The sequence below is a fragment of the Pristiophorus japonicus genome, chromosome 32 (assembly GCF_044704955.1).
Source record: "Pristiophorus japonicus isolate sPriJap1 chromosome 32, sPriJap1.hap1, whole genome shotgun sequence".
Taxonomy (NCBI): Eukaryota; Metazoa; Chordata; class Chondrichthyes; family Pristiophoridae; genus Pristiophorus; species Pristiophorus japonicus.
In genome coordinates this window covers 8,882,219-8,900,068 of record NC_092008.1, presented here as the reverse complement: position 1 = coordinate 8,900,068, position 17,850 = coordinate 8,882,219, and the positions used below count along the sequence as shown (strand labels likewise).

Sequence of the window (17,850 nt, the reverse complement as noted above, 5' to 3'; positions counted from 1 at the left end):
CCTTGTTCCATTGACTGTTTATCCAAGGGCTCCTTGCTACCTTCTGTTAGTTTAGTTAGGCCTCTGCCTCAAGGCCTGTTTCTCATGTTCTGACCTCATAATGACCGTGGCTCACTCAGTAGTTCTTATCTGATTGGCTGGAATTTCTCGTGTCATCAGCCAGCCCCAACCTGCTAAGCTGCACATACTGACTTCTCTCAAATTCTTTTGTAATTCGCAATTTCCTCTGATTCCTGATTTTCTCAGTCAGCCGTGACTCAGTAGGTAGCAGGCTTAAATTACACAACCTTCTGACTCAAGTCCCACTCCACTCGAGCGCATAATCTGGGCTGATGCTCCCAGTGCACTACTGAGGGAGCGCCGCACTGCGCTATCGGAGGGGCGATGCTGAGGGAGCGCCACACTGCGCTGTCGGAGGGACGGTACTGAGGGAGCGCCGCACTGCGCTATCGGAGGGGCGGTACTGAGGGAGCGCCGCACTGCGCTATCGGAGGGGCGATGCTGAGGGAGCGCCGCACTGCGCTATCGGAGGGGCAGTACTGAGGGAGTGCCGCACTGCGCTATTGGAGGGGCAGTACTGAGGGAGCACTGCGCTATCGGAGGGGCGGTACTGAGGGAGCGCCGCACTGCGCTATCGGAGGGGCGGTACTGAGGGAGCGCCGCACTGTGAGGTGCAGCATTTCAAAGAGTAGGGGGAGTTTGCCCCGTGTCCTGCGACCAATATTTATCCCTCCAACGTAACAACAAAACCCCAGATGATCTGAGTCATTATCGCATTGCTTTGAGAGCGCTTGCTGTGCGCAAATTGGCCGCCGCAATAACCAGATGCCATTCCACGAGGACTTTGGCTGTAAAGCGCTTTTGAGACATCTGGTGGTCGTGAAAGGCGCTATATAAATGAAAGTCTCTTGCACCTGTGGTCGGACACTGGCGATTGTGGCCTGGTCGCGGGTGGGCCGGGCCAAGCCTGCCCACCGATCTGACTCTCTCTTTCCGTTCGCAGGTCCGAGCTTACGGCCCTGGCTTGGAGAGCACTGGCAACGTCATCAACAAACCAGCAGAATTCACCGTCGATGCGAAGAACGGCGGGAAGTCACAGCTGAAAGTCTTCGGTCAGGTAAGGGTGGTCCTCCCTCAGAGCCCCAGACTGATTTCGCCCTACCTTTTTTGGGACTGTTTCTAACCGGGGCCACCCCCATTTCCCCCCCCCCCTCCATTTCTCCTCCTCCAGGACTCTGAGGGGATGCCCATTGACGTGAAAGTGAAGGAGAGCAAGGATGGCACGTACTCTTGTTCGTACACGCCGAAGAAGCCCCTCAAACACACGGTGATGGTGTCCTGGGGAGGGGTGAACATCCCCGAAAGCCCATTCAGGGTGAGTGGTTAGCGTGAGTGACTTGGAGCAGGGCCAATCTTCCATGAGGGGCCTCATCACCTTCAGTCCGACATCCGCATTGTACTTGGCTCCAATTGTGTCGTCTTCGAATCATAACTCGAACCGTCTTTTCCACCTCCATAACATCGGCCGTCTCCTCGGCTGCTGAAGCCCTCCTCCCTGCCTCCGTTGCCTCCAGACTTGACTATTCCAACGCACTGTGCAGCTGGCCTCCCACATTCTACCCGACACTAACTCGGTGATCCAAAACTCAGCTGCCCCTGTGTCCTAACTCGCACCAAGTCCCACACGCCCATCACCCCGTGCTCGCTGCCCCCGTGTCCTAACTCGCACCCAGTCCCACTCACCCATCACCCCCTGTGCTCTCTGACCCGTGTCCTAACTTGCACCAAGTCCCACTCGCCCATCTCCCCCTGTGCTCGCTGCCCCCGTGTCCTAACTCGCACCAAGTCCCACTCACCCATCACCCCCTGTGCTCGCTGACTGACATTGGTTCCCGGTTAAGCAACGCCTCGATTTCAAAATTCTCATTTTCAAATCCTTGCATGGCTTTCTTGCCCCCTCCCTATCTCTGTAATCTCCAGCCCCTACACCCCTCCCTATCTCTGTGTAACCTCCTCCAGTCCTGACGCCCCTCCATATCTCTAACCACCTCCAGCCCCACAACCCCTCCCTATCTCTGTGTAACCTCCTCAAGCCCCTTACAAACCCCCCCCCCCCCACCCCCCGAGATGTCTGCGCTCCTCTAATTCTGCCCTCCTGAGCATCCCTGATTATAATTGCTCCACCATCGGTGGCCGTGCCTTCAGCTGCCTGGGCCCCAAGCTCTGGAACTCCCTCCCTACCTCTCCTCCTTTTTAAGACGCTACTTAAAAGCGACCTCTTTGACCAAGCTCCTGCCTTAATTTCTTGTGACCTGGTGTCCAATTTATCTGTCTGTAGCACTGCTCTGAAGCACGAGGGGTGTTTCACTATGTTGAAGGCGCTATGTAGATACAAGTTATCAACATCATAGAGCGGTTACAGCACGGAGGGAGGCCATTCGGCCCCTCAAGCCCTGAAGACTCTGCTAGTCCCACTCCCTCTAGCCCTGCAAATCTTATTCCTTCAAGTATTTATCCAACTCTCTTGAAAGCTGTGGTTGAGTCTCCCTCCACGGCCCCCTCGGGCAGTGCGTTCCAGATCCTAACCACTCGCTGCGTAAAAACGTTGTCCCTCATGTTGCCTTTGGTTCTTCCAATCGTCTTAAATCTGTGTCCCTCTGGTTCTCAACCCTTCCACCAATGGGAACAGTTTCTCTGTCTCTGTCCAGACCCCTCGTGATTGTGAACACCTCGATCAAATCTCCTCTCGACCTTCTCTGCTCCGAGGAGAACAACCCCGGCTTCTCCAGTCTCTCCCCATCACTGAAGTCCCTCAGCCCCAGTAACCATTCTGGTCAATCTCCCTCTGCACCCTCAAAGGCCTTCACATCCTCCCTAAAGTACAGTGCCCAGAATTGGACACAATACCCCAGCTGGCACAATAACCAGTTCATTTACACACTTTTTCCAAACTCTACTTTTTTTATTAAGCTGAGGAAAAGGTGTACCTTTTTTAACCACTTTCTCAACCTTCCCTGCCACCTTCAATGATCTGTGTACACATACTACCACTGCCACCCCACCCCAGTCTCTCTGATGCACCCCCTTTAGAAACATAGAAAATAGGTGCAGGAGTAGGCCATTCAAGCCTGCACTGCCATTCAATAAGATCATGGCTGATCATTCCCTCAGTACCCCCTTCCTGCTTTCTCTCCATACCCCTTAATACCTTTAAACATAAGGGCCATATCTAACTCCCTCTTGAATATATCCAATGAACTGGCATCAACAACTCTGGCAGGGAATTCCACAGGTTACCAACTCTGAGTGAAGAAGTTTCTCCTCATCTCAGTCCTAAATGACCTAGCCCTTATCCTGAGACTATGTCTCCTGGTTCTGGACTTCCCAAACATCAGGAACATTCTTCCAGCATCTATCCTTTCCAGTCCTGTCAAAATCTTATGTTTCTATGAGATCCCTGCTCATCCTTCTAAATTCCAGTGAATACAGGCCCAGTTGATCCAGTCTCCTCATGACAGTCCAGCCATCCCTGGAATCAGTCTTGTGAACCTTTGCAGCACTCCCTCAATAGCAAGAATGTCCTTCCTCAGATTAGGAGACCAAAACTGTACACAATATTCCAGGTGAGGCCTCACTAAGGCCCTGTACAGCTGCATTAAGACCTCCCTGCTTCTATATTCAAATCCCCTAGCTATGAAGGCCAACTTACCATTTGCTGCCTGCTGTACATGCATGCCAACTTTCAGTGACTGATGAATCATGACACCCAGGTCTCGTTGCACCTCCCCTTTTCCTAGTCTGCCGCCATTCAGATAAGATTCTGCCTTCGTGTTTTTGCCCCCAACATGGATAACCTCACATTTATCTACATTATACTGCATTTGCCCACTCTCCTAACCTTTCCAAGTCACCCTGCAGCCTCTTAGCATCCTCCTCACAGCTCACACTGCCACCCAGCTTAGTGTCATCTGCAAACTTGGAGATATTATGTTCAATTCCTTCGTCGAAATCATTAATGTACATTGGAAATAGCTGGGGTCCCAGCACTGAACCTTGCGGTACCCCACTAGTCACTGCCTGCCATTCTGAAAAGGACCAGTTTATTCCTACTCTTTGCTTCCTGTCTGCCAACCAGTTCTCTATTTACATTTAGGATTGTACCCTGTAGTCCTCAATGATTTTATCTTGGCTCTTCCGCTGTAGGTGAACATTGGAGCAGGAAGCCACCCGCAGAAGGTCAAGGTCTATGGGCCAGGAGTGGCCAAGACCGGATTGAAAGCGTTCGAGCCTACCTACTTCACCGTGGACTGTGCCGAGGCTGGACAAGGTAACGTGGAGATCTTCAGGGATGTCTCAAAGCTGCCCGCTCCCCAGTTGCAGTGTTGGCCGGTCTCGACGTCCAACCGGATGACCTGTTGGCTCTCGACCAGTCTTCTGGAAAAGAGAAGGGCTTGTGGGCCGCGATTGGCGAGCGCCGTGGGCGTCCATTTGAAGGGGAAGCTGGATAAGCATGCGGGAGAAGGGACGAGCGCAGTAGTTGGATGACGAGGCTCGAGTGGAACACATGGGAGCGATCGGGGAGCCCAGGGATATGGGCAGCGGGCAGGGAAGTGGAGTTGAGGCCAGGATCAGATCAGCCGTGAATGACTGAGCAGGTTCGAGGAGCCAAATGGCCAACTCCTGCTCCTAATTATGTTCTTCTTAATGCTGGCCAAGTGGGCTCTGTATTGTATATCCTATATAAGATTATGAAGGGGGTTGATGGGGAAGACCAGAACACCAAGACAGTCACGAATAAATCCAATCTAGATTACTTGTCCAGTAACACACAACCTCTACACTACTCCAATATAAGACAGTCCATCAGAATCGAGGAAGACTTGCTTCCACTCTTAAAATGAGTCCTTGGATGACTGAACAGTCCAATATGGGAACCACATTCCCTGTCGCAGGTGGGACAGACAGTGGTTGAGGGAAGGGGAGGGTGGGACAGGTTTGCCGTACGCTCCTTCGCTGCCTGCGCTTGCTTTCTGCACGCTCTCGGCGACGAGACTCGAGGTGCTCAGCGCCCTCCCCGAATGCACTTCCTCCACTTAGGGCGGACTGGTCTTTGGGCCCAGGGGCTCCCAGGTGTCGGTGGGGAGGTTGCACTTTATCAAGGAGGGTGTCCCTTGTAACATTTCCTCTGTCCACCTGGGGCTAGTTTGCCATGAAGGAGTTCCGAGTAGAGCGCTTGCTTTGGGAGTCTTTGTCTGCATGCCCTGACACGTGGCCCGCCCAGCGGAGCTGGTAGTGTGGTCAGTGCTTCAATGCCGGGGATGTTGGCGCATCTGTCCTCCCAGGGGATTCGCAAGATCTTGCGGAGACACCGTTGGTATGTCTCCAGCGATTGGAGGTGTCTACTGTACATGGTCCACGCGAAAGGGATGAGGAGAAATTTCTTCTCTCTGGGGGGTTGTAAATCTGTTGGAATTCGCTGCCTTTGAGTGGTGGAAGTTGGGACATTGAATAAATTTAAGGTGGAGATACATATTTGTGAAGGATAAGGGAGTCGAGGGTTATGGGGAGCGGGCGGGGAAGTTTGAGCCGAGTCCGTGATCAGATCAGCCATGATCGTATTAAGTGGCGGAGCAGGCTCCAGGGGCCGAATGGCCGACTCCTGCTCCTATTTCTTGTGTCTAAGCCATACAGGAGGGCGGGTATCGCTACAGCCCTGTAGACCATGATAAAATCCAATGGGGAATTCAGGAGAAACTTCACCCGGAGAGTGGTGAGAATTGTGGGACTTGCTGCCACAGGGAGGGGTCGAGGTGAATCGTATCGATGTATTTAAGGGGGGGGAGTTGGGCAAACATGAGGGAAAGGAATCGGAGATGGTGACTGGGTGGTGGTGGTCTGAGTAAGCGCCAGCTCTGAGCTGTGTACACTATATAACTTTATTGCTGCTGCTGCTTCCAGGTGATGTTAGCATCGGCATCAAGTGTGCCCCAGGAGTGCTGGGGCCAGCTGAAGCAGACATTGACTTCGACATAATTCGCAACGATAATGACACTTTTACTGTGAAGTACACTGCTCCTGGAGAAGGACACTACACCATCATGGTGCTGTTTGCTGATCAGGTCTGTACGCAGAGTGTTTGGGGGCGTGATTTACTTGTGCTAGAACTTCCACCCAAAAATTAAAGGTTACAAAATCCTGCGGTGCAGACTGACCTGGGGGGGGGGTACTTGTACATGAAACACACAAGCTTAGTACACTGGTACAGCAAGTGATCAGGAAGGGCCAATGGAATCTTGGCCTTTCTTGCAAAGGGGGATGGAGTATAAAAGCAGGGGAGTCTTGCTCCAGTTATACAGGGTATTGGCGAGGCCACACCTGGAGTACTGCGTGCAGTTTTGGTCTCCGTATTTACGAAAGGATACACTTGCTTTGGAGGCAGTTCAAAGAAGGTTGACTCCTGATTTGAAAGGCGTTGACTTGTGAAAGGTTGGGCCTCGACTTGTTTGAGTTTAGAAGAATGCGAGGTGATCTCATTGAAAGGTATAAGATTCTGAGGGGGCTCGACAGGAAGGGTGTTTCCCCTCGTGGGGGAATCTAGTACTAGGGGACATAGTCTCCGAATAAGGGGTCGCCCATTTAAAACTGAGGAAATTCCTCTTTGAGGATTGTAAATCTGTGGAATACTCTGCCCCGGAAAGCTGTGGAGGCTGGGTCATTGAATATATTTAAGGTGGAGACAGATTTTTGAATGATAAGGGAGTCGAGGGTTATGTGGAGCTGAGCCCATGGCTGACTCCTAATTCTTATGTAGTTTGTAAAAAAATCTGACTGGTCAGATAAGAAAATATTGGGACAGGTAACCCAAAGCTGGGTCAAAGGTCGGTTTTAAGGAGCATCTTAAAGGAGGGGAGCGAGGTTTGGGGAGGGAGTTCCAGAGCTTGGGGCCCAGGCAGCTGAAGGCACAGCCGTTAATGGCGGAGCGATGGAAATCGGGAGGGGGGAGGGGGGGGGGGAGGGGGAGTGAACACGGAGATCTCTGGTGTGGGGAGGCTGTGGCGGGTTTTGTGTTTTTTTCAAGCTAGGCGATGCCTTACCGGGAGCCAGTGTAGATCAGCGAGTGCGCGAAGGAGGGGGGGGGGGGGGGGGTTGGTGATGGGTGAACGAGACTCTGTGCGAGTTACGACACTGGGGCCAGCAGAGTTTTGGATGAGATGGAGATGAGCGGAGGGATAATCGAGGCTAAGGTTGAACCTTCTAGATCCGCTGTCTGGCCTGTAACCTTTTCCTGGGTCTTGTCTCCCAGGCTATTCCGATGAGCCCCTTGCGGGTGAAGGTGGATCCGTCCCATGATGCCAGCAAGGTGAAGGTTGATGGTCCTGGACTAAGTCGGACTGGTGAGCATGGCTCCACTTGACTTTTGCCGGGGTTTGAGTTCGGTGTGTTGGAACGTTCGTTGGGTTTTGCGCTTGGCGTTTGGGCACTTGGGGCAGGATGGAGAACCGTGTTTGATGTTCATTCTTTTGATGTGGGCAAAGCCTGCTGTTCAACGCCCATGCCATTGAGAAGGTGGGGGTGAGCCTCCTTCTTGAACCGCTGCAGTCCGTGTGGTGAAGGTGCTCCCACAGTGCTGTTGGGGAGGGAGTTCCAGGATTGTGACCCAGCGACGATGAAGGAACGGCCGATATATTTCCAAGTTGAGAAAGGTGTGTGTGTGGCTTTGAGGGAACGCAGAGGTGGTCCCACGCAGCAGCTGCCCTTGTCCTTCTAGGCGGATGTTTGTGGCGGAGGATCGGCAAATGTTCTTGTGGTTGAATGTAGAGGGACGTGATTGGGGCCCAGGAGAGGCACGAGTTCGGGGCCCATAAGAACATAAGAACATGCCCAGAGGCAGCACGGGCCCAGCCCAAACTGCGATATGTGCGTGCACTAGGTCCATGCAGCAGAGCTGGTCTCCAGTCGTCTTGGTTAACCCTTGCCAGTGGACCAAGACCTAGCTCTGTCGAGCCAGTGTGGTGGCTGGTGTGCAACGGTCACCCCACGTTAAAAAAAAAAAAAAAAAAAAAAAAAAAAAAAAAAAAATCCACGCACAGGCATCTTCCGAGCTCTTCAATCCGAGTTCAGGACTGGAATAATCGGGTCCTTCATTGAAACATCTGTGGACCCGTGTGGAAGCAGGACCTCTTGGTTCGAGGGACCGCCGCTGATGTGATGGAGGCTGCGTGTTTGGGAGGTGCTGCCGAAGAAGCCTTGGCGAGTTGCAAATGGGTTGTTCTCCAGTTCGCCCTTCGCTGCTGCCCCAACGCGCACCCCACCATGCTCCAAATGCCCCTTCAGGTGAGGCTGGGTTGCAAATGTCGGTGTCTGGGCCCGAGCGCCTCCATGGACTCGACGGGGCCTGTGACGGGTTTCATCTGTGAAGGTTTGGTGATGGTCTGTGTTCGTTCCTGGGATAGGTTAGGCGAGTGGGCAAATGCATGGCAGATGCAGTACAATGTGGATAAGTGTGAGGTTATCCACTTTGGTGGTAAAAACAGAGACAGACTATAATCTGAATGGTGACTGATTAGGAAAAGGGGAGGTGTACCATGACACCCAGGTCTTGTTGCATCAGTCATTGAAGGTTGGCATGCAGGTACAGCGGGCAGCTAAGAAAGCCAATGGCATGTTGGCCTTCATAGCGAGGGGGATTTGAGTACAGGGGCAGGGAGGTGTTGCTACAGTTGTACAAGGCCTTGCTGAGGCCACACCTAGAGTATTGTGTTCAGTTTTGGTCTCCTAACTTGAAGGACATTCTTGCTATTGAGGGAGTGCAGCGAAGGTTCACCAGACTGATTCCTGGGATGACGGGACTGACCTATCAAAGACTGAATCAACTGGGCTTGTATTCACTGGAGTTCAGAAGAATGAGAGGGGACCTCATAGAAACGTTTAAAATTCTGACGGGTTTAGACAGGTTAGATGCAGGAAGAATGTTCCTGATGTTGGGGAAGTCCAGAACCAGGGGTCACAGTCTCAGGATAAGGGGTAAGCCATTTAGGACCGAGATGAGGAGGAACATCTTCACCCAGAGAGTGGTGAACCTGTGGAATTCTCTACCACAAAGTTGTTGAGGCCAATTCACTAAATATATTCAAAAAGGAGTTAGATGAAGTCCTTACTACTGGGGGATCAAGGGGTATGGTGAGAAAGCAGGAATGGGGTACTGAAGGCTGAACATGCAACATTAACTCATTGAATGGCGGTGCAGGCTCGAAGGGCCGAATGGCCTACTCCTGCATCTATGTTTCTATGTGGGCATTGCTGGCAAGGCGAGCACTAATTGCCCCATGAGAAGGTGGGGGTGAGCCACCTTCTTGAACCGCTGCAGTCCGTGTGGTGAAGGTGCTCCCACAGTGCTGACTTTGACTCTTAATTGCCAGTTAGACGACAATCACACATTGCTGTAGGTCTGAACTCCCATCAGCCAGGCTGGGTAAGGCCGGCCGATTTCCTTCCTTGGAGGACATTAGCAAACCAGTTAGACTTTTCTGACCATTCTGTAGTTTTGCCATCACTGACACTTTCAATTCCAGATTTAATTAACGAACTGAATTTAAGTTCGCACCCCCCAAACTGCCGTGGTGGAATTTGAACTAGTGTCTGCAGGCTCATTTGCCCATTAACATTAACACCTGGAGTACTACGTACAGTTTTGGCCTCCGAATTTGAGGGATATACTTGCCTTGGAGGCAGTTCAGAGAAGGTTCACTCAGTTGGTTTCCAGAAATGAAGAGGTTGACTTATGAAGAAAAGTTGGGCCTGTACTCTTTAGAGTTTTGAAGGCGGAGAGGTGATCTTATTGAAAGGTATAAGATTCTGAGGGGGCTCAACAGGGAAACATAGAAAATAGGTGCAGGAGTAGGTCATTTGGCCTTCGAGCCTACACCACCATTCAATGATCAGCCATGATATTCACCTCAGTACCCCATTCCTGCTTTCTCTCCATACCCCTTGATCCCTTTAGCTGTAAGGGCCACATCTAACTCCCTTTTTTGAATATATCTTAACGAACTGGCCTCAACAACTTTGTGGTAGAGGATTCCACAGGTTCGCAATTCTGAGTGAAGAAGTTTCTCCTCATCTCGGTCCTAAATGGCTTACCCCTTACCCTTAGACTGTGACCCCTGGTTCTGGACTTCCCCCCCCCCCCCCCCCCCCCCCAACATCAGGAACATTTTCCTGCATCTAACCTGTCCAGTCCCAACAGAATTTTATGTTTGAGATCCCTCCTCATTCATCTAAACTCCAGTGAATATAAGCCAAGTCGATCCAGTCTTTCTTCATATATCAGTCCTGCAGAGAGGATGTTTCCCCCTCGTGGGGGGAATCTAGAACTAGGGGGCACAGAGTCTCAGAACAAGGGGCCGCCCATTTAAGACTGAGATGAGGAGGAATTTCTTCTGGTGAATCTGTGGAATTCTCTGCTCCAGAGAGCTGTGGATGTTGGGTCATTGAGTATATTTAAGGTGGAGATACAGATTTTTGAGCGATCAGGGAGTTGAGAGTTATGGGAGCGGGCGGGGAAGTGGAGCTGAGTCATTGATCTTATTGAATGGCGGTGCAGGCTCAGGGGCCTATTGGCCAACGACTGCTCCTATTTCTGATCTGTTCTTTTCAAATTCCAGATTTTATTAACTGAATTTAAATTTTCCCCCCAGCTACTGTGATGGGATTTGAACTTGTGTCTCTGGGATCAGTAGTCCAGGCCTCTGGATTATTGGTAACATAACTTTGCTGTAGTACCCCACCGTACCTTGCCTTGTTTAGGATCCAGCAAATCCCTGTGTGCTGCTAACTTTTTTTTTTTTCTCTCAATCCCCCCCAGGAGTAGAAATGGGAAAACCCACTCACTTCACTATCCACACCAAAGGGGCCGGTAAGGCCAAACCAAATGCCCTGTTCACTGGGCCCACCAAAGCAGAGGTGGTGCGCGATCTTGAGGTCGTGGACAACCATGATGACACGTACACGGTCAAGTACGTCCCCATCCAGCAGGTATGACCACACTCGTTTACACAGTACCCGGTAATGTCTAGGGGCACTGGAGCAGGATGGATAAGGGGGAACCAGTAGATGTGGTATATTTGGATTTCGATAAGGTGCCACATAAAAGGATTACTGCACAAGAGAAAAGCTCACGGGGTTGGGAGTAATATATTAGTATGTAGTGGAGTATTTAAAATAAACACACCAGGTCTAGGTTTGAAGATTCAAGCCATCTTTAATTGCACCAGTGGGGAGAATGCCTGCTCTCTGTCTGTCGTCAAGCTTCTCTGATGATGCAAAGTTCCAAGCAATTTTTTTTATACACTTAATAATGCATGTCAGCCTCGTGCACAACCCCCCCACACCACCACCCACTATGCCGTTTAATTGGCCCAAAGCCTGCATGCACAGTTGTTGACCAACAATTCCCTTTTGCATCTCTCAATCATTGGCCTATGTCTCATACCAAATGGAGTTTCTCCAACGTGTTACGTTTAACACCGGGACAGGAGGAGGCCCATTCAGCCCCTTGAGCCTGTTCTGCCATTCAATAAGATCATGGCTGATCTGCGACCTAACTCCATCCACCTGCCTTTGCTCTGTATCCCTTAATACCCTTGGTGAATGCATCTATCAATCTCCAATTTAACATTAACAATTGATCGAGCATCAATTACAGTTTGCGGAAGAGTTCCAAACTTCTACCATCCCTGTGTAGAAGTATTTCCTAATTTCACAATTCAGAGGTCTGGTTCTAATTTTTAAGGTTATGTCCCCCTAGTCTTAAACTCCCCAACCAGCGGGAATAATTTTTTGGTTGTGTTGGGGACCCAAGGCCAGGTAGATGGTGTTGTGGGGGCAGATCAGCCATGATCTCATTGGATGACTGGACAAGTTCGAGGGGCCGAATGGCCTCCCCCCCCCCCCTCCCCCATTGCTTCCTAGGGGGTTCCTGAGCTATGGCTGTTCGCACAGGACCAGTTGCTGAGTGATTTTGATCCATTTCTGCAAACCACAGTATCTGGGTTCTGGTGTCCAAGGTACGGGTGGGACCTGGGGGTCCTTGTGCATGAAACACAAAACGATAGTATGCAGGTACAGCAAGTGATCAGGAAGGCCAATGGAATCTTGGCCTTTTATTGCAGGGGGGATGGAGTACAAAAGCAGGGAAGTCTTGCTACAGTTATACAGGGTATTGAGGCCACACCTGGAGTACTGCATGCAGTTTTGCTTTCCATATTTACGAAAGGATATACTTGCTTTGGAGGCAGTTCAGAGAAGGTTCACTTGGTTGATTCCAGAGATGAGGGGGTTGACTTATGAGGATAGGTTGGGCCTCTACTCATTGGAATTCAGAAGAATGAGAGGTGATCTTATCGAAACGTATCAGATTATGAGGGGTCTCGACAAGGTGGATGCAGAGAGGATGTTTCCACTGATGGGGGAGACTAGAACTAGGGGGCATGATCTTAGAATAAGGGTCCGCCCATTTAAAACTGAGATGAGGAGGAATTTCTTCTGAGGGTTGTGGATCTGTGGAATTCACTGCCTCAGAGCTGTGGAAGCCGGGACATTGAATAAATTTAAGACAGAAATACAATTTCTTAACCGATAAGGGGATAAGGGGGCGGGCAGGGCAGTGGAGCTGAGTCCATGATCTGATCGACCATGATCGTATTAAATGTCGGAGCAGGCTCGAGGGGCCGACTCCTGCTCCTATTATGATGTGTCCCTCCATCTGGATGATTTCTGGTGTGTTTTCTCTTCCAATGCAGGGTGCCCTGGGCATTGGGGTGACTTATGGAGGAGATCATATTCCCAAGAGCCCCTTTAATGTGGGCGTCGCTCCAACCTTGGACATGAGCAAGATTAAGATCAACGGACTCGATGACAGTGAGTGTGATGTTCCTGTGGCACTGTCCCGTTGACTGAGTTGCCTTTTGAGCCTCCAACTGACCAAGAAAGACTTGCATTTATATAGCGCCTTTCACCACGACTGCCAGACATCCCAAAACGCTTTACAGCCAATGAAGTACTTTTGGAGTCTGGTCACTTATGTGGTAAATGCCAATTTGTGCACAGCAAGCTCCCACACAGCAATGTGATGACCCAGACCATCTGTTTTAAAGTAGGTTGCCCGATAAATATTTGCCCCAGGACACCGGGGAGAACTCCCTCTTCCCTCCCCCAAGCTCTTTGAAATAATGCCATGGGATCTTTTACGTCCACTTGAGAGGGCAGACAGGGCCTTGGTTTAAGGTCTCTTGTGAAAGATGTCACTTTGTGTCAATCATTTTTACCCATTCGTGTGCCCAGTCTTGGGGGTGAGGTACCGATGACAATGGCCACCCCCTCCCATCCTTCGTGAGGTCATCTTCCTTATCTCTGTTCTAACTGTCCTGTCCTTCCATAAACTATTGTTTATCCTACCTGCTCCTTGCTACCTTCAGTATCTGGTTAGGCCTCCCTCCTGGTGTGAAGGTCTGTTTCTCGTCCCCCCTGACCTCGTAACTACCGTGGCGCTCTGTGTAGTTCTTGTCCGGTGTGGCTGGAATTTCTCCGTCATCAACCTGTCCCATCTGCTGAGCTGGAACACCCACCCCTTCGACAAAATTCTTCTGTAATTCGCAACTTTCAAAGTGGACGCAATCGGCAATCCTGAGGAAATTAAGATCATTGGCCAAAAAACTGGGGAGGAGGAGAGAATTTCTCTTCTACGCAGAGAGTTGTTGTGATCCAGAAATGAGCCGCCTCCTGTTCCTAATGTAACAGGCTCGAGGGCTGAATAGGAACAGGAGGAGGCCCATTCAGCCCCTCAAGCCTGTTACATTAGGAACAGGAGGAGGCCCATTCAGCCCCTCAAGCCTGTTACATTGGGCCTCCTCCTGTTCCTAATGTAACAGGCTTGAGGGGCTGAATGGGTCTCCTCCTGTTCCGTAAGACTGAGTGAAGATGGGGTTCCCATCAGCTCAAATGTTGGGGGGGAGGGGAGAGAAAAGAGGGAGGGAGGGAGAGAGGAGGGTGAATCACCAACTGATCTTGTCTTGTCTGCAGAGGTCGAGGTTGGCACGGACCAGGAGTTCACCGTGAAGTCCAAGGGTGCAGGAGGCCAGGGCAAGGTTGGCGCCAAGATCACCGGGCCCGCCAACAAGTCTGTGCCCTGCAAAGTGGAGCCCGGGCTGAGTGCCGACAACAGTATCGTCAAGTTTATCCCTCGCGACGAGGGCCCGTACCAGGTGGACGTGACCTACGATGGGATCCCTGTGCCCGGCAGCCCCTTCCCCGTCGAGGGGATCACTCCCTCCAACCCTTCCAAGGTAGGTTGGCGCCGTGCCAGCCCCAGCTCGGTGGGGCAGCGCGGTCTTCTGCTTTAGGAGGTGGTGGTGGTGGTTTCGAGGCCCATAATCCAGGCCTGGCACGGCACTCCCCAGTGTAATGTTGAGGGAGCGCCGCGCTGTCGGAGGGGCGGTGTTGAGGGAGCGCCGCGCTGTCGGAGGGGCGGTGTTGAGGGAGCGCCGCGCTGTCGGAGGGGCGGTACTGAGACAGCGGGCAGAGAAGTGGCGTTGAGCCCAGGATCAGATCAGCCATGATCTCACTGAACTGCGGAGCAGGCTCGAGGGGCCGAATGGCCGACTCCTGCTCCCATTTCTTCTGAAGTGGCAGCTTGTTCCAGAGTTCGACCAATCTCTGGGGTGGGGGGGGAAAAAGAACCACCCCTTGATCTAGCCCTGTGCAAATTACATTTTTGAGGAGGATTTGTGGGTGCTGTGAAGCTTGAAAGGGGCCTTTTGTACCTGGGTCGCGTTTTGACTCTGGTGTCTTGTCTTTTCTCTTCCTCAGGTCAAGGCCTATGGCCCCGGTCTGCGAGGAGGGGTAGTAGGTGCTCCAGCCCCCTTCACCATCGACACCAAAGGCGCTGGCATGGGCGGACTTGGCTTGACCGTCGAGGGTCCGTGCGAAGCCAAGATCGAGTGCCTGGACAACGGCGACGGCACTTGCTCGGTGTCCTACCTGCCCACCGAGGCGGGCGACTACCTCATCAACATCCTCTTCGCCGAGTCCCACATCCCCGGCTCCCCCTTCAAGGCCGGCATCGCCGGCTCCTTCGACCCGTCCAAGGTCAAGGCCTCCGGCCCGGGCTTGGAGCGGGGCAGGGTGGGCGAGTCGGGCAATTTCGTGGTGGACTGCGCTAATGCGGGAGCGGCCGAGCTGACCATCGAGATCATCTCTGACTCCGGCACCCCCGCGGAGGTCCACATCCAGGATAACGGCGACGGCACCTACACAATCACCTACATCCCCCTCTACCCGGGCATGTACACCATCACCATCAAGTACGGCGGGCAGCCTGTGCCCAACTTCCCTGCCAAGCTCCAGGTGGAGCCTGCTGTCAACACCTCCGGGGTCAAGGTTTACGGCCCCGGGGTTGAAGGTCGTGGTGAGTTTTTTAAAAAAAAGAGCCCCGCCATTTGTTGGACTTAACAGTATGGGGTGGGGGGCTTTTGGGCGACGAGAGTTTGCCGATGACACTAAGCTGGGTGGCGGTGCGAGCTGTGAGGAGGACGCCAAGAGGCTGCAGGGTGACTTGGACAGGTTAGGTGAGTGGGCAAAATACATGGCGGGTGCGGTATAATGTGGATAAATGTGAGGTTATCCACTTTGGTGGCAAAAACACAAAGGCAGAATATTATCTGAATGGCGGCAGATTAGAAAAAGGGGAGGTGCAATGAGACCTGGGTGTCATGGTACATCAGTCATTGAAAGTTGGCATGTAGGTACAGCAGGTGGTGAAGAAGGCAAATGGTATGTTAGCCTTCAATGCTAGGGGATTTGAGTATAGGAGCAGGGAGGTCTTACTGCAGTTGTACAGGGCCTTGGTGAGGCCTCACCTGGAATATTGTGTACAGTTTTGGTCTCCTAATCTGAGGAAGGACATTCTTGCTATTGAGGGAGTGCAGCGAAGGTTCACCAGACTGATTCCTGGGATGGCAGGACTGACATATGAAGAAAGACTGGATCGACTAGGCTTATATTCACTGGAATTTAGAAGAATGAGAGGGGATCCCATAGAAACATATAAAATTCTGATGGGATTGGACAGGTTAGATGCAGGTAGAATGTTCCTGATGGGGAAGTCCAGAACCAGGGGTCACAGTCTAAGGATAAGGGGCAAGCCATTTAGGACGGAGATGAGGAGAAACTTCACTGAGTTGTTAACCTGTGGAATTCTCTACCACAGAGTTGTTGAGGCCATTTCGTTAGATATATTCAAGAGGGAGTTAGATGTGGCCCTTATGGCTAAAGGGATCAAGGGGTATGGAGAGAAAGCAGGAAAGTGGTACTGAAGTGAATGATCAGCCATGATCATATTGAATGGTGGTGCAGGCTCGAAGGGCCTACTATTTTCTGTGTTTCTAGACTGATTTTTGAGTGATCAGGTAATAAAGGGTTATGGGGAGCAGGCGGAAGTGAGTCTGATATTGAATGGCGGAGCAGGCTCAAGGGGCCAGATGGGCGACTCCTGATTCTCTTTCTTGTAAAGAGGGAGATGGGCCAGGATGGTCCCTGGGATGAGGGATGTGAGAGACTGGAGAAGCTGGGGTTGTTCTCCTTGGAGCAGAGAAGGTTGAGGGGAGATCTATTTTAAGGGTTTTTGATCGAGTGGATTGGGCGGACCTGTTCCCTGGGGGCAGGAGGGTGGGTAACCAGAGGGACACAGATTGACGATAATCGGCAATGGAACCAGATGGGGAGAATGTGTTTACGCAGCGAGTTGTTGTGTTTGGGAACGCGCTGCCTGAAAGCTCGGTGGGAGCAGATTCAATCGTGACTTTCAAACTGGGGAATTGGATAAATACTGGGAGGGGAAATGTGTGGGGAGAGAAATGGGGATGGAGAGTGTATCTTCATTGGAAAGCCAAGATTCCTCGTGCTGAGACTCTGGGCCTTTGGGAAAATTTGTGGATGAGCAGAATAACTTTTTTTTTTTTTTTTTTTTCCCCCCTTCTCTCCGCCTCCGCAGGAGTCTTCCGTGAAGCGACGACTGAGTTCAATGTGGACGCCCGTCAGCTGACCAATGCCGGTGGCAACCACATCAAGACCCGGATCACCAACCCATCGGGCGTCCTCACCGATGCCGTGATCAAGGACAAGGGTGACGGGACCTACAAGGTCGAGTATACTCCCTTCGAGGAAGGTAAGCATGAGTTGGCCGGGGGGGGGGGGGGGGGTTTGTGGTGGTCTTGTTGTCTTTGCATCTTGGGGACCTCCTTCCATGGTCCTTGACCCAGCCTGCTCCACCGCACGGTCCTCCAACCTATTGGCAGAGCTGGAGAGCCCTCGGTCCAGCCGCTTCCCCGCTCTGACCATGTCTGCCGTGGCTCAGCGGGTAGTGCGCACTCGTTTGCGTCCGAAGTTCTGGGTTCGAGTCTGTCGGAGGGGCGGTGCTGAGGGAGTGCCGCGCTGTCGGAGGGGCTGTCTTTCGGATGAGATGTTAAACCGAGGCCCCGTCTGCCCTCGGCTGGATGGAAAAGATTCCATGGCCACTTTCGAAGAACAGGGGAGTTCTCCCCAGTGTCCTGGGGCCAATATTTATCCCTCAATCAACATCGCTAACGGATTATCTGGGTCATTATCACATTGCTGTGTGTGGGAGCTTGCTGTGCGCAAATTGGCTGCTGCGGTTCCCACAATACAACAGTGAGCGCACTCCAAAAGTACTTCATTGGCTGTGAAGCGCTTTGGGACATCTGGTGGTTGTGAAAGGCGCCATATAAATCCACGTCCTCTCGCTCTGGGTATATATATATATATATATATATCGGG

The 17,850-nt window shown here is 51.8% G+C and overlaps 1 protein-coding gene across 1 annotated transcript in view; it reads left to right on the top strand.

Annotated features, from left to right (window-relative positions):
- The window catches only part of LOC139240457 (filamin-A-like), a 144,614-nt gene that overhangs the window by 72,570 nt on the left and 54,194 nt on the right, over nucleotides 1–17,850 (top strand). The window contains 10 exon segments of the mRNA XM_070868991.1: nucleotides 1,004–1,117; nucleotides 1,232–1,375; nucleotides 4,204–4,327; nucleotides 5,959–6,119; nucleotides 7,304–7,394; nucleotides 10,865–11,034; nucleotides 12,801–12,918; nucleotides 14,080–14,342; nucleotides 14,866–15,463; nucleotides 17,048–17,221. Of these exon segments, the coding sequence (XP_070725092.1) occupies nucleotides 1,004–1,117; nucleotides 1,232–1,375; nucleotides 4,204–4,327; nucleotides 5,959–6,119; nucleotides 7,304–7,394; nucleotides 10,865–11,034; nucleotides 12,801–12,918; nucleotides 14,080–14,342; nucleotides 14,866–15,463; nucleotides 17,048–17,221 (1,957 nt within the window).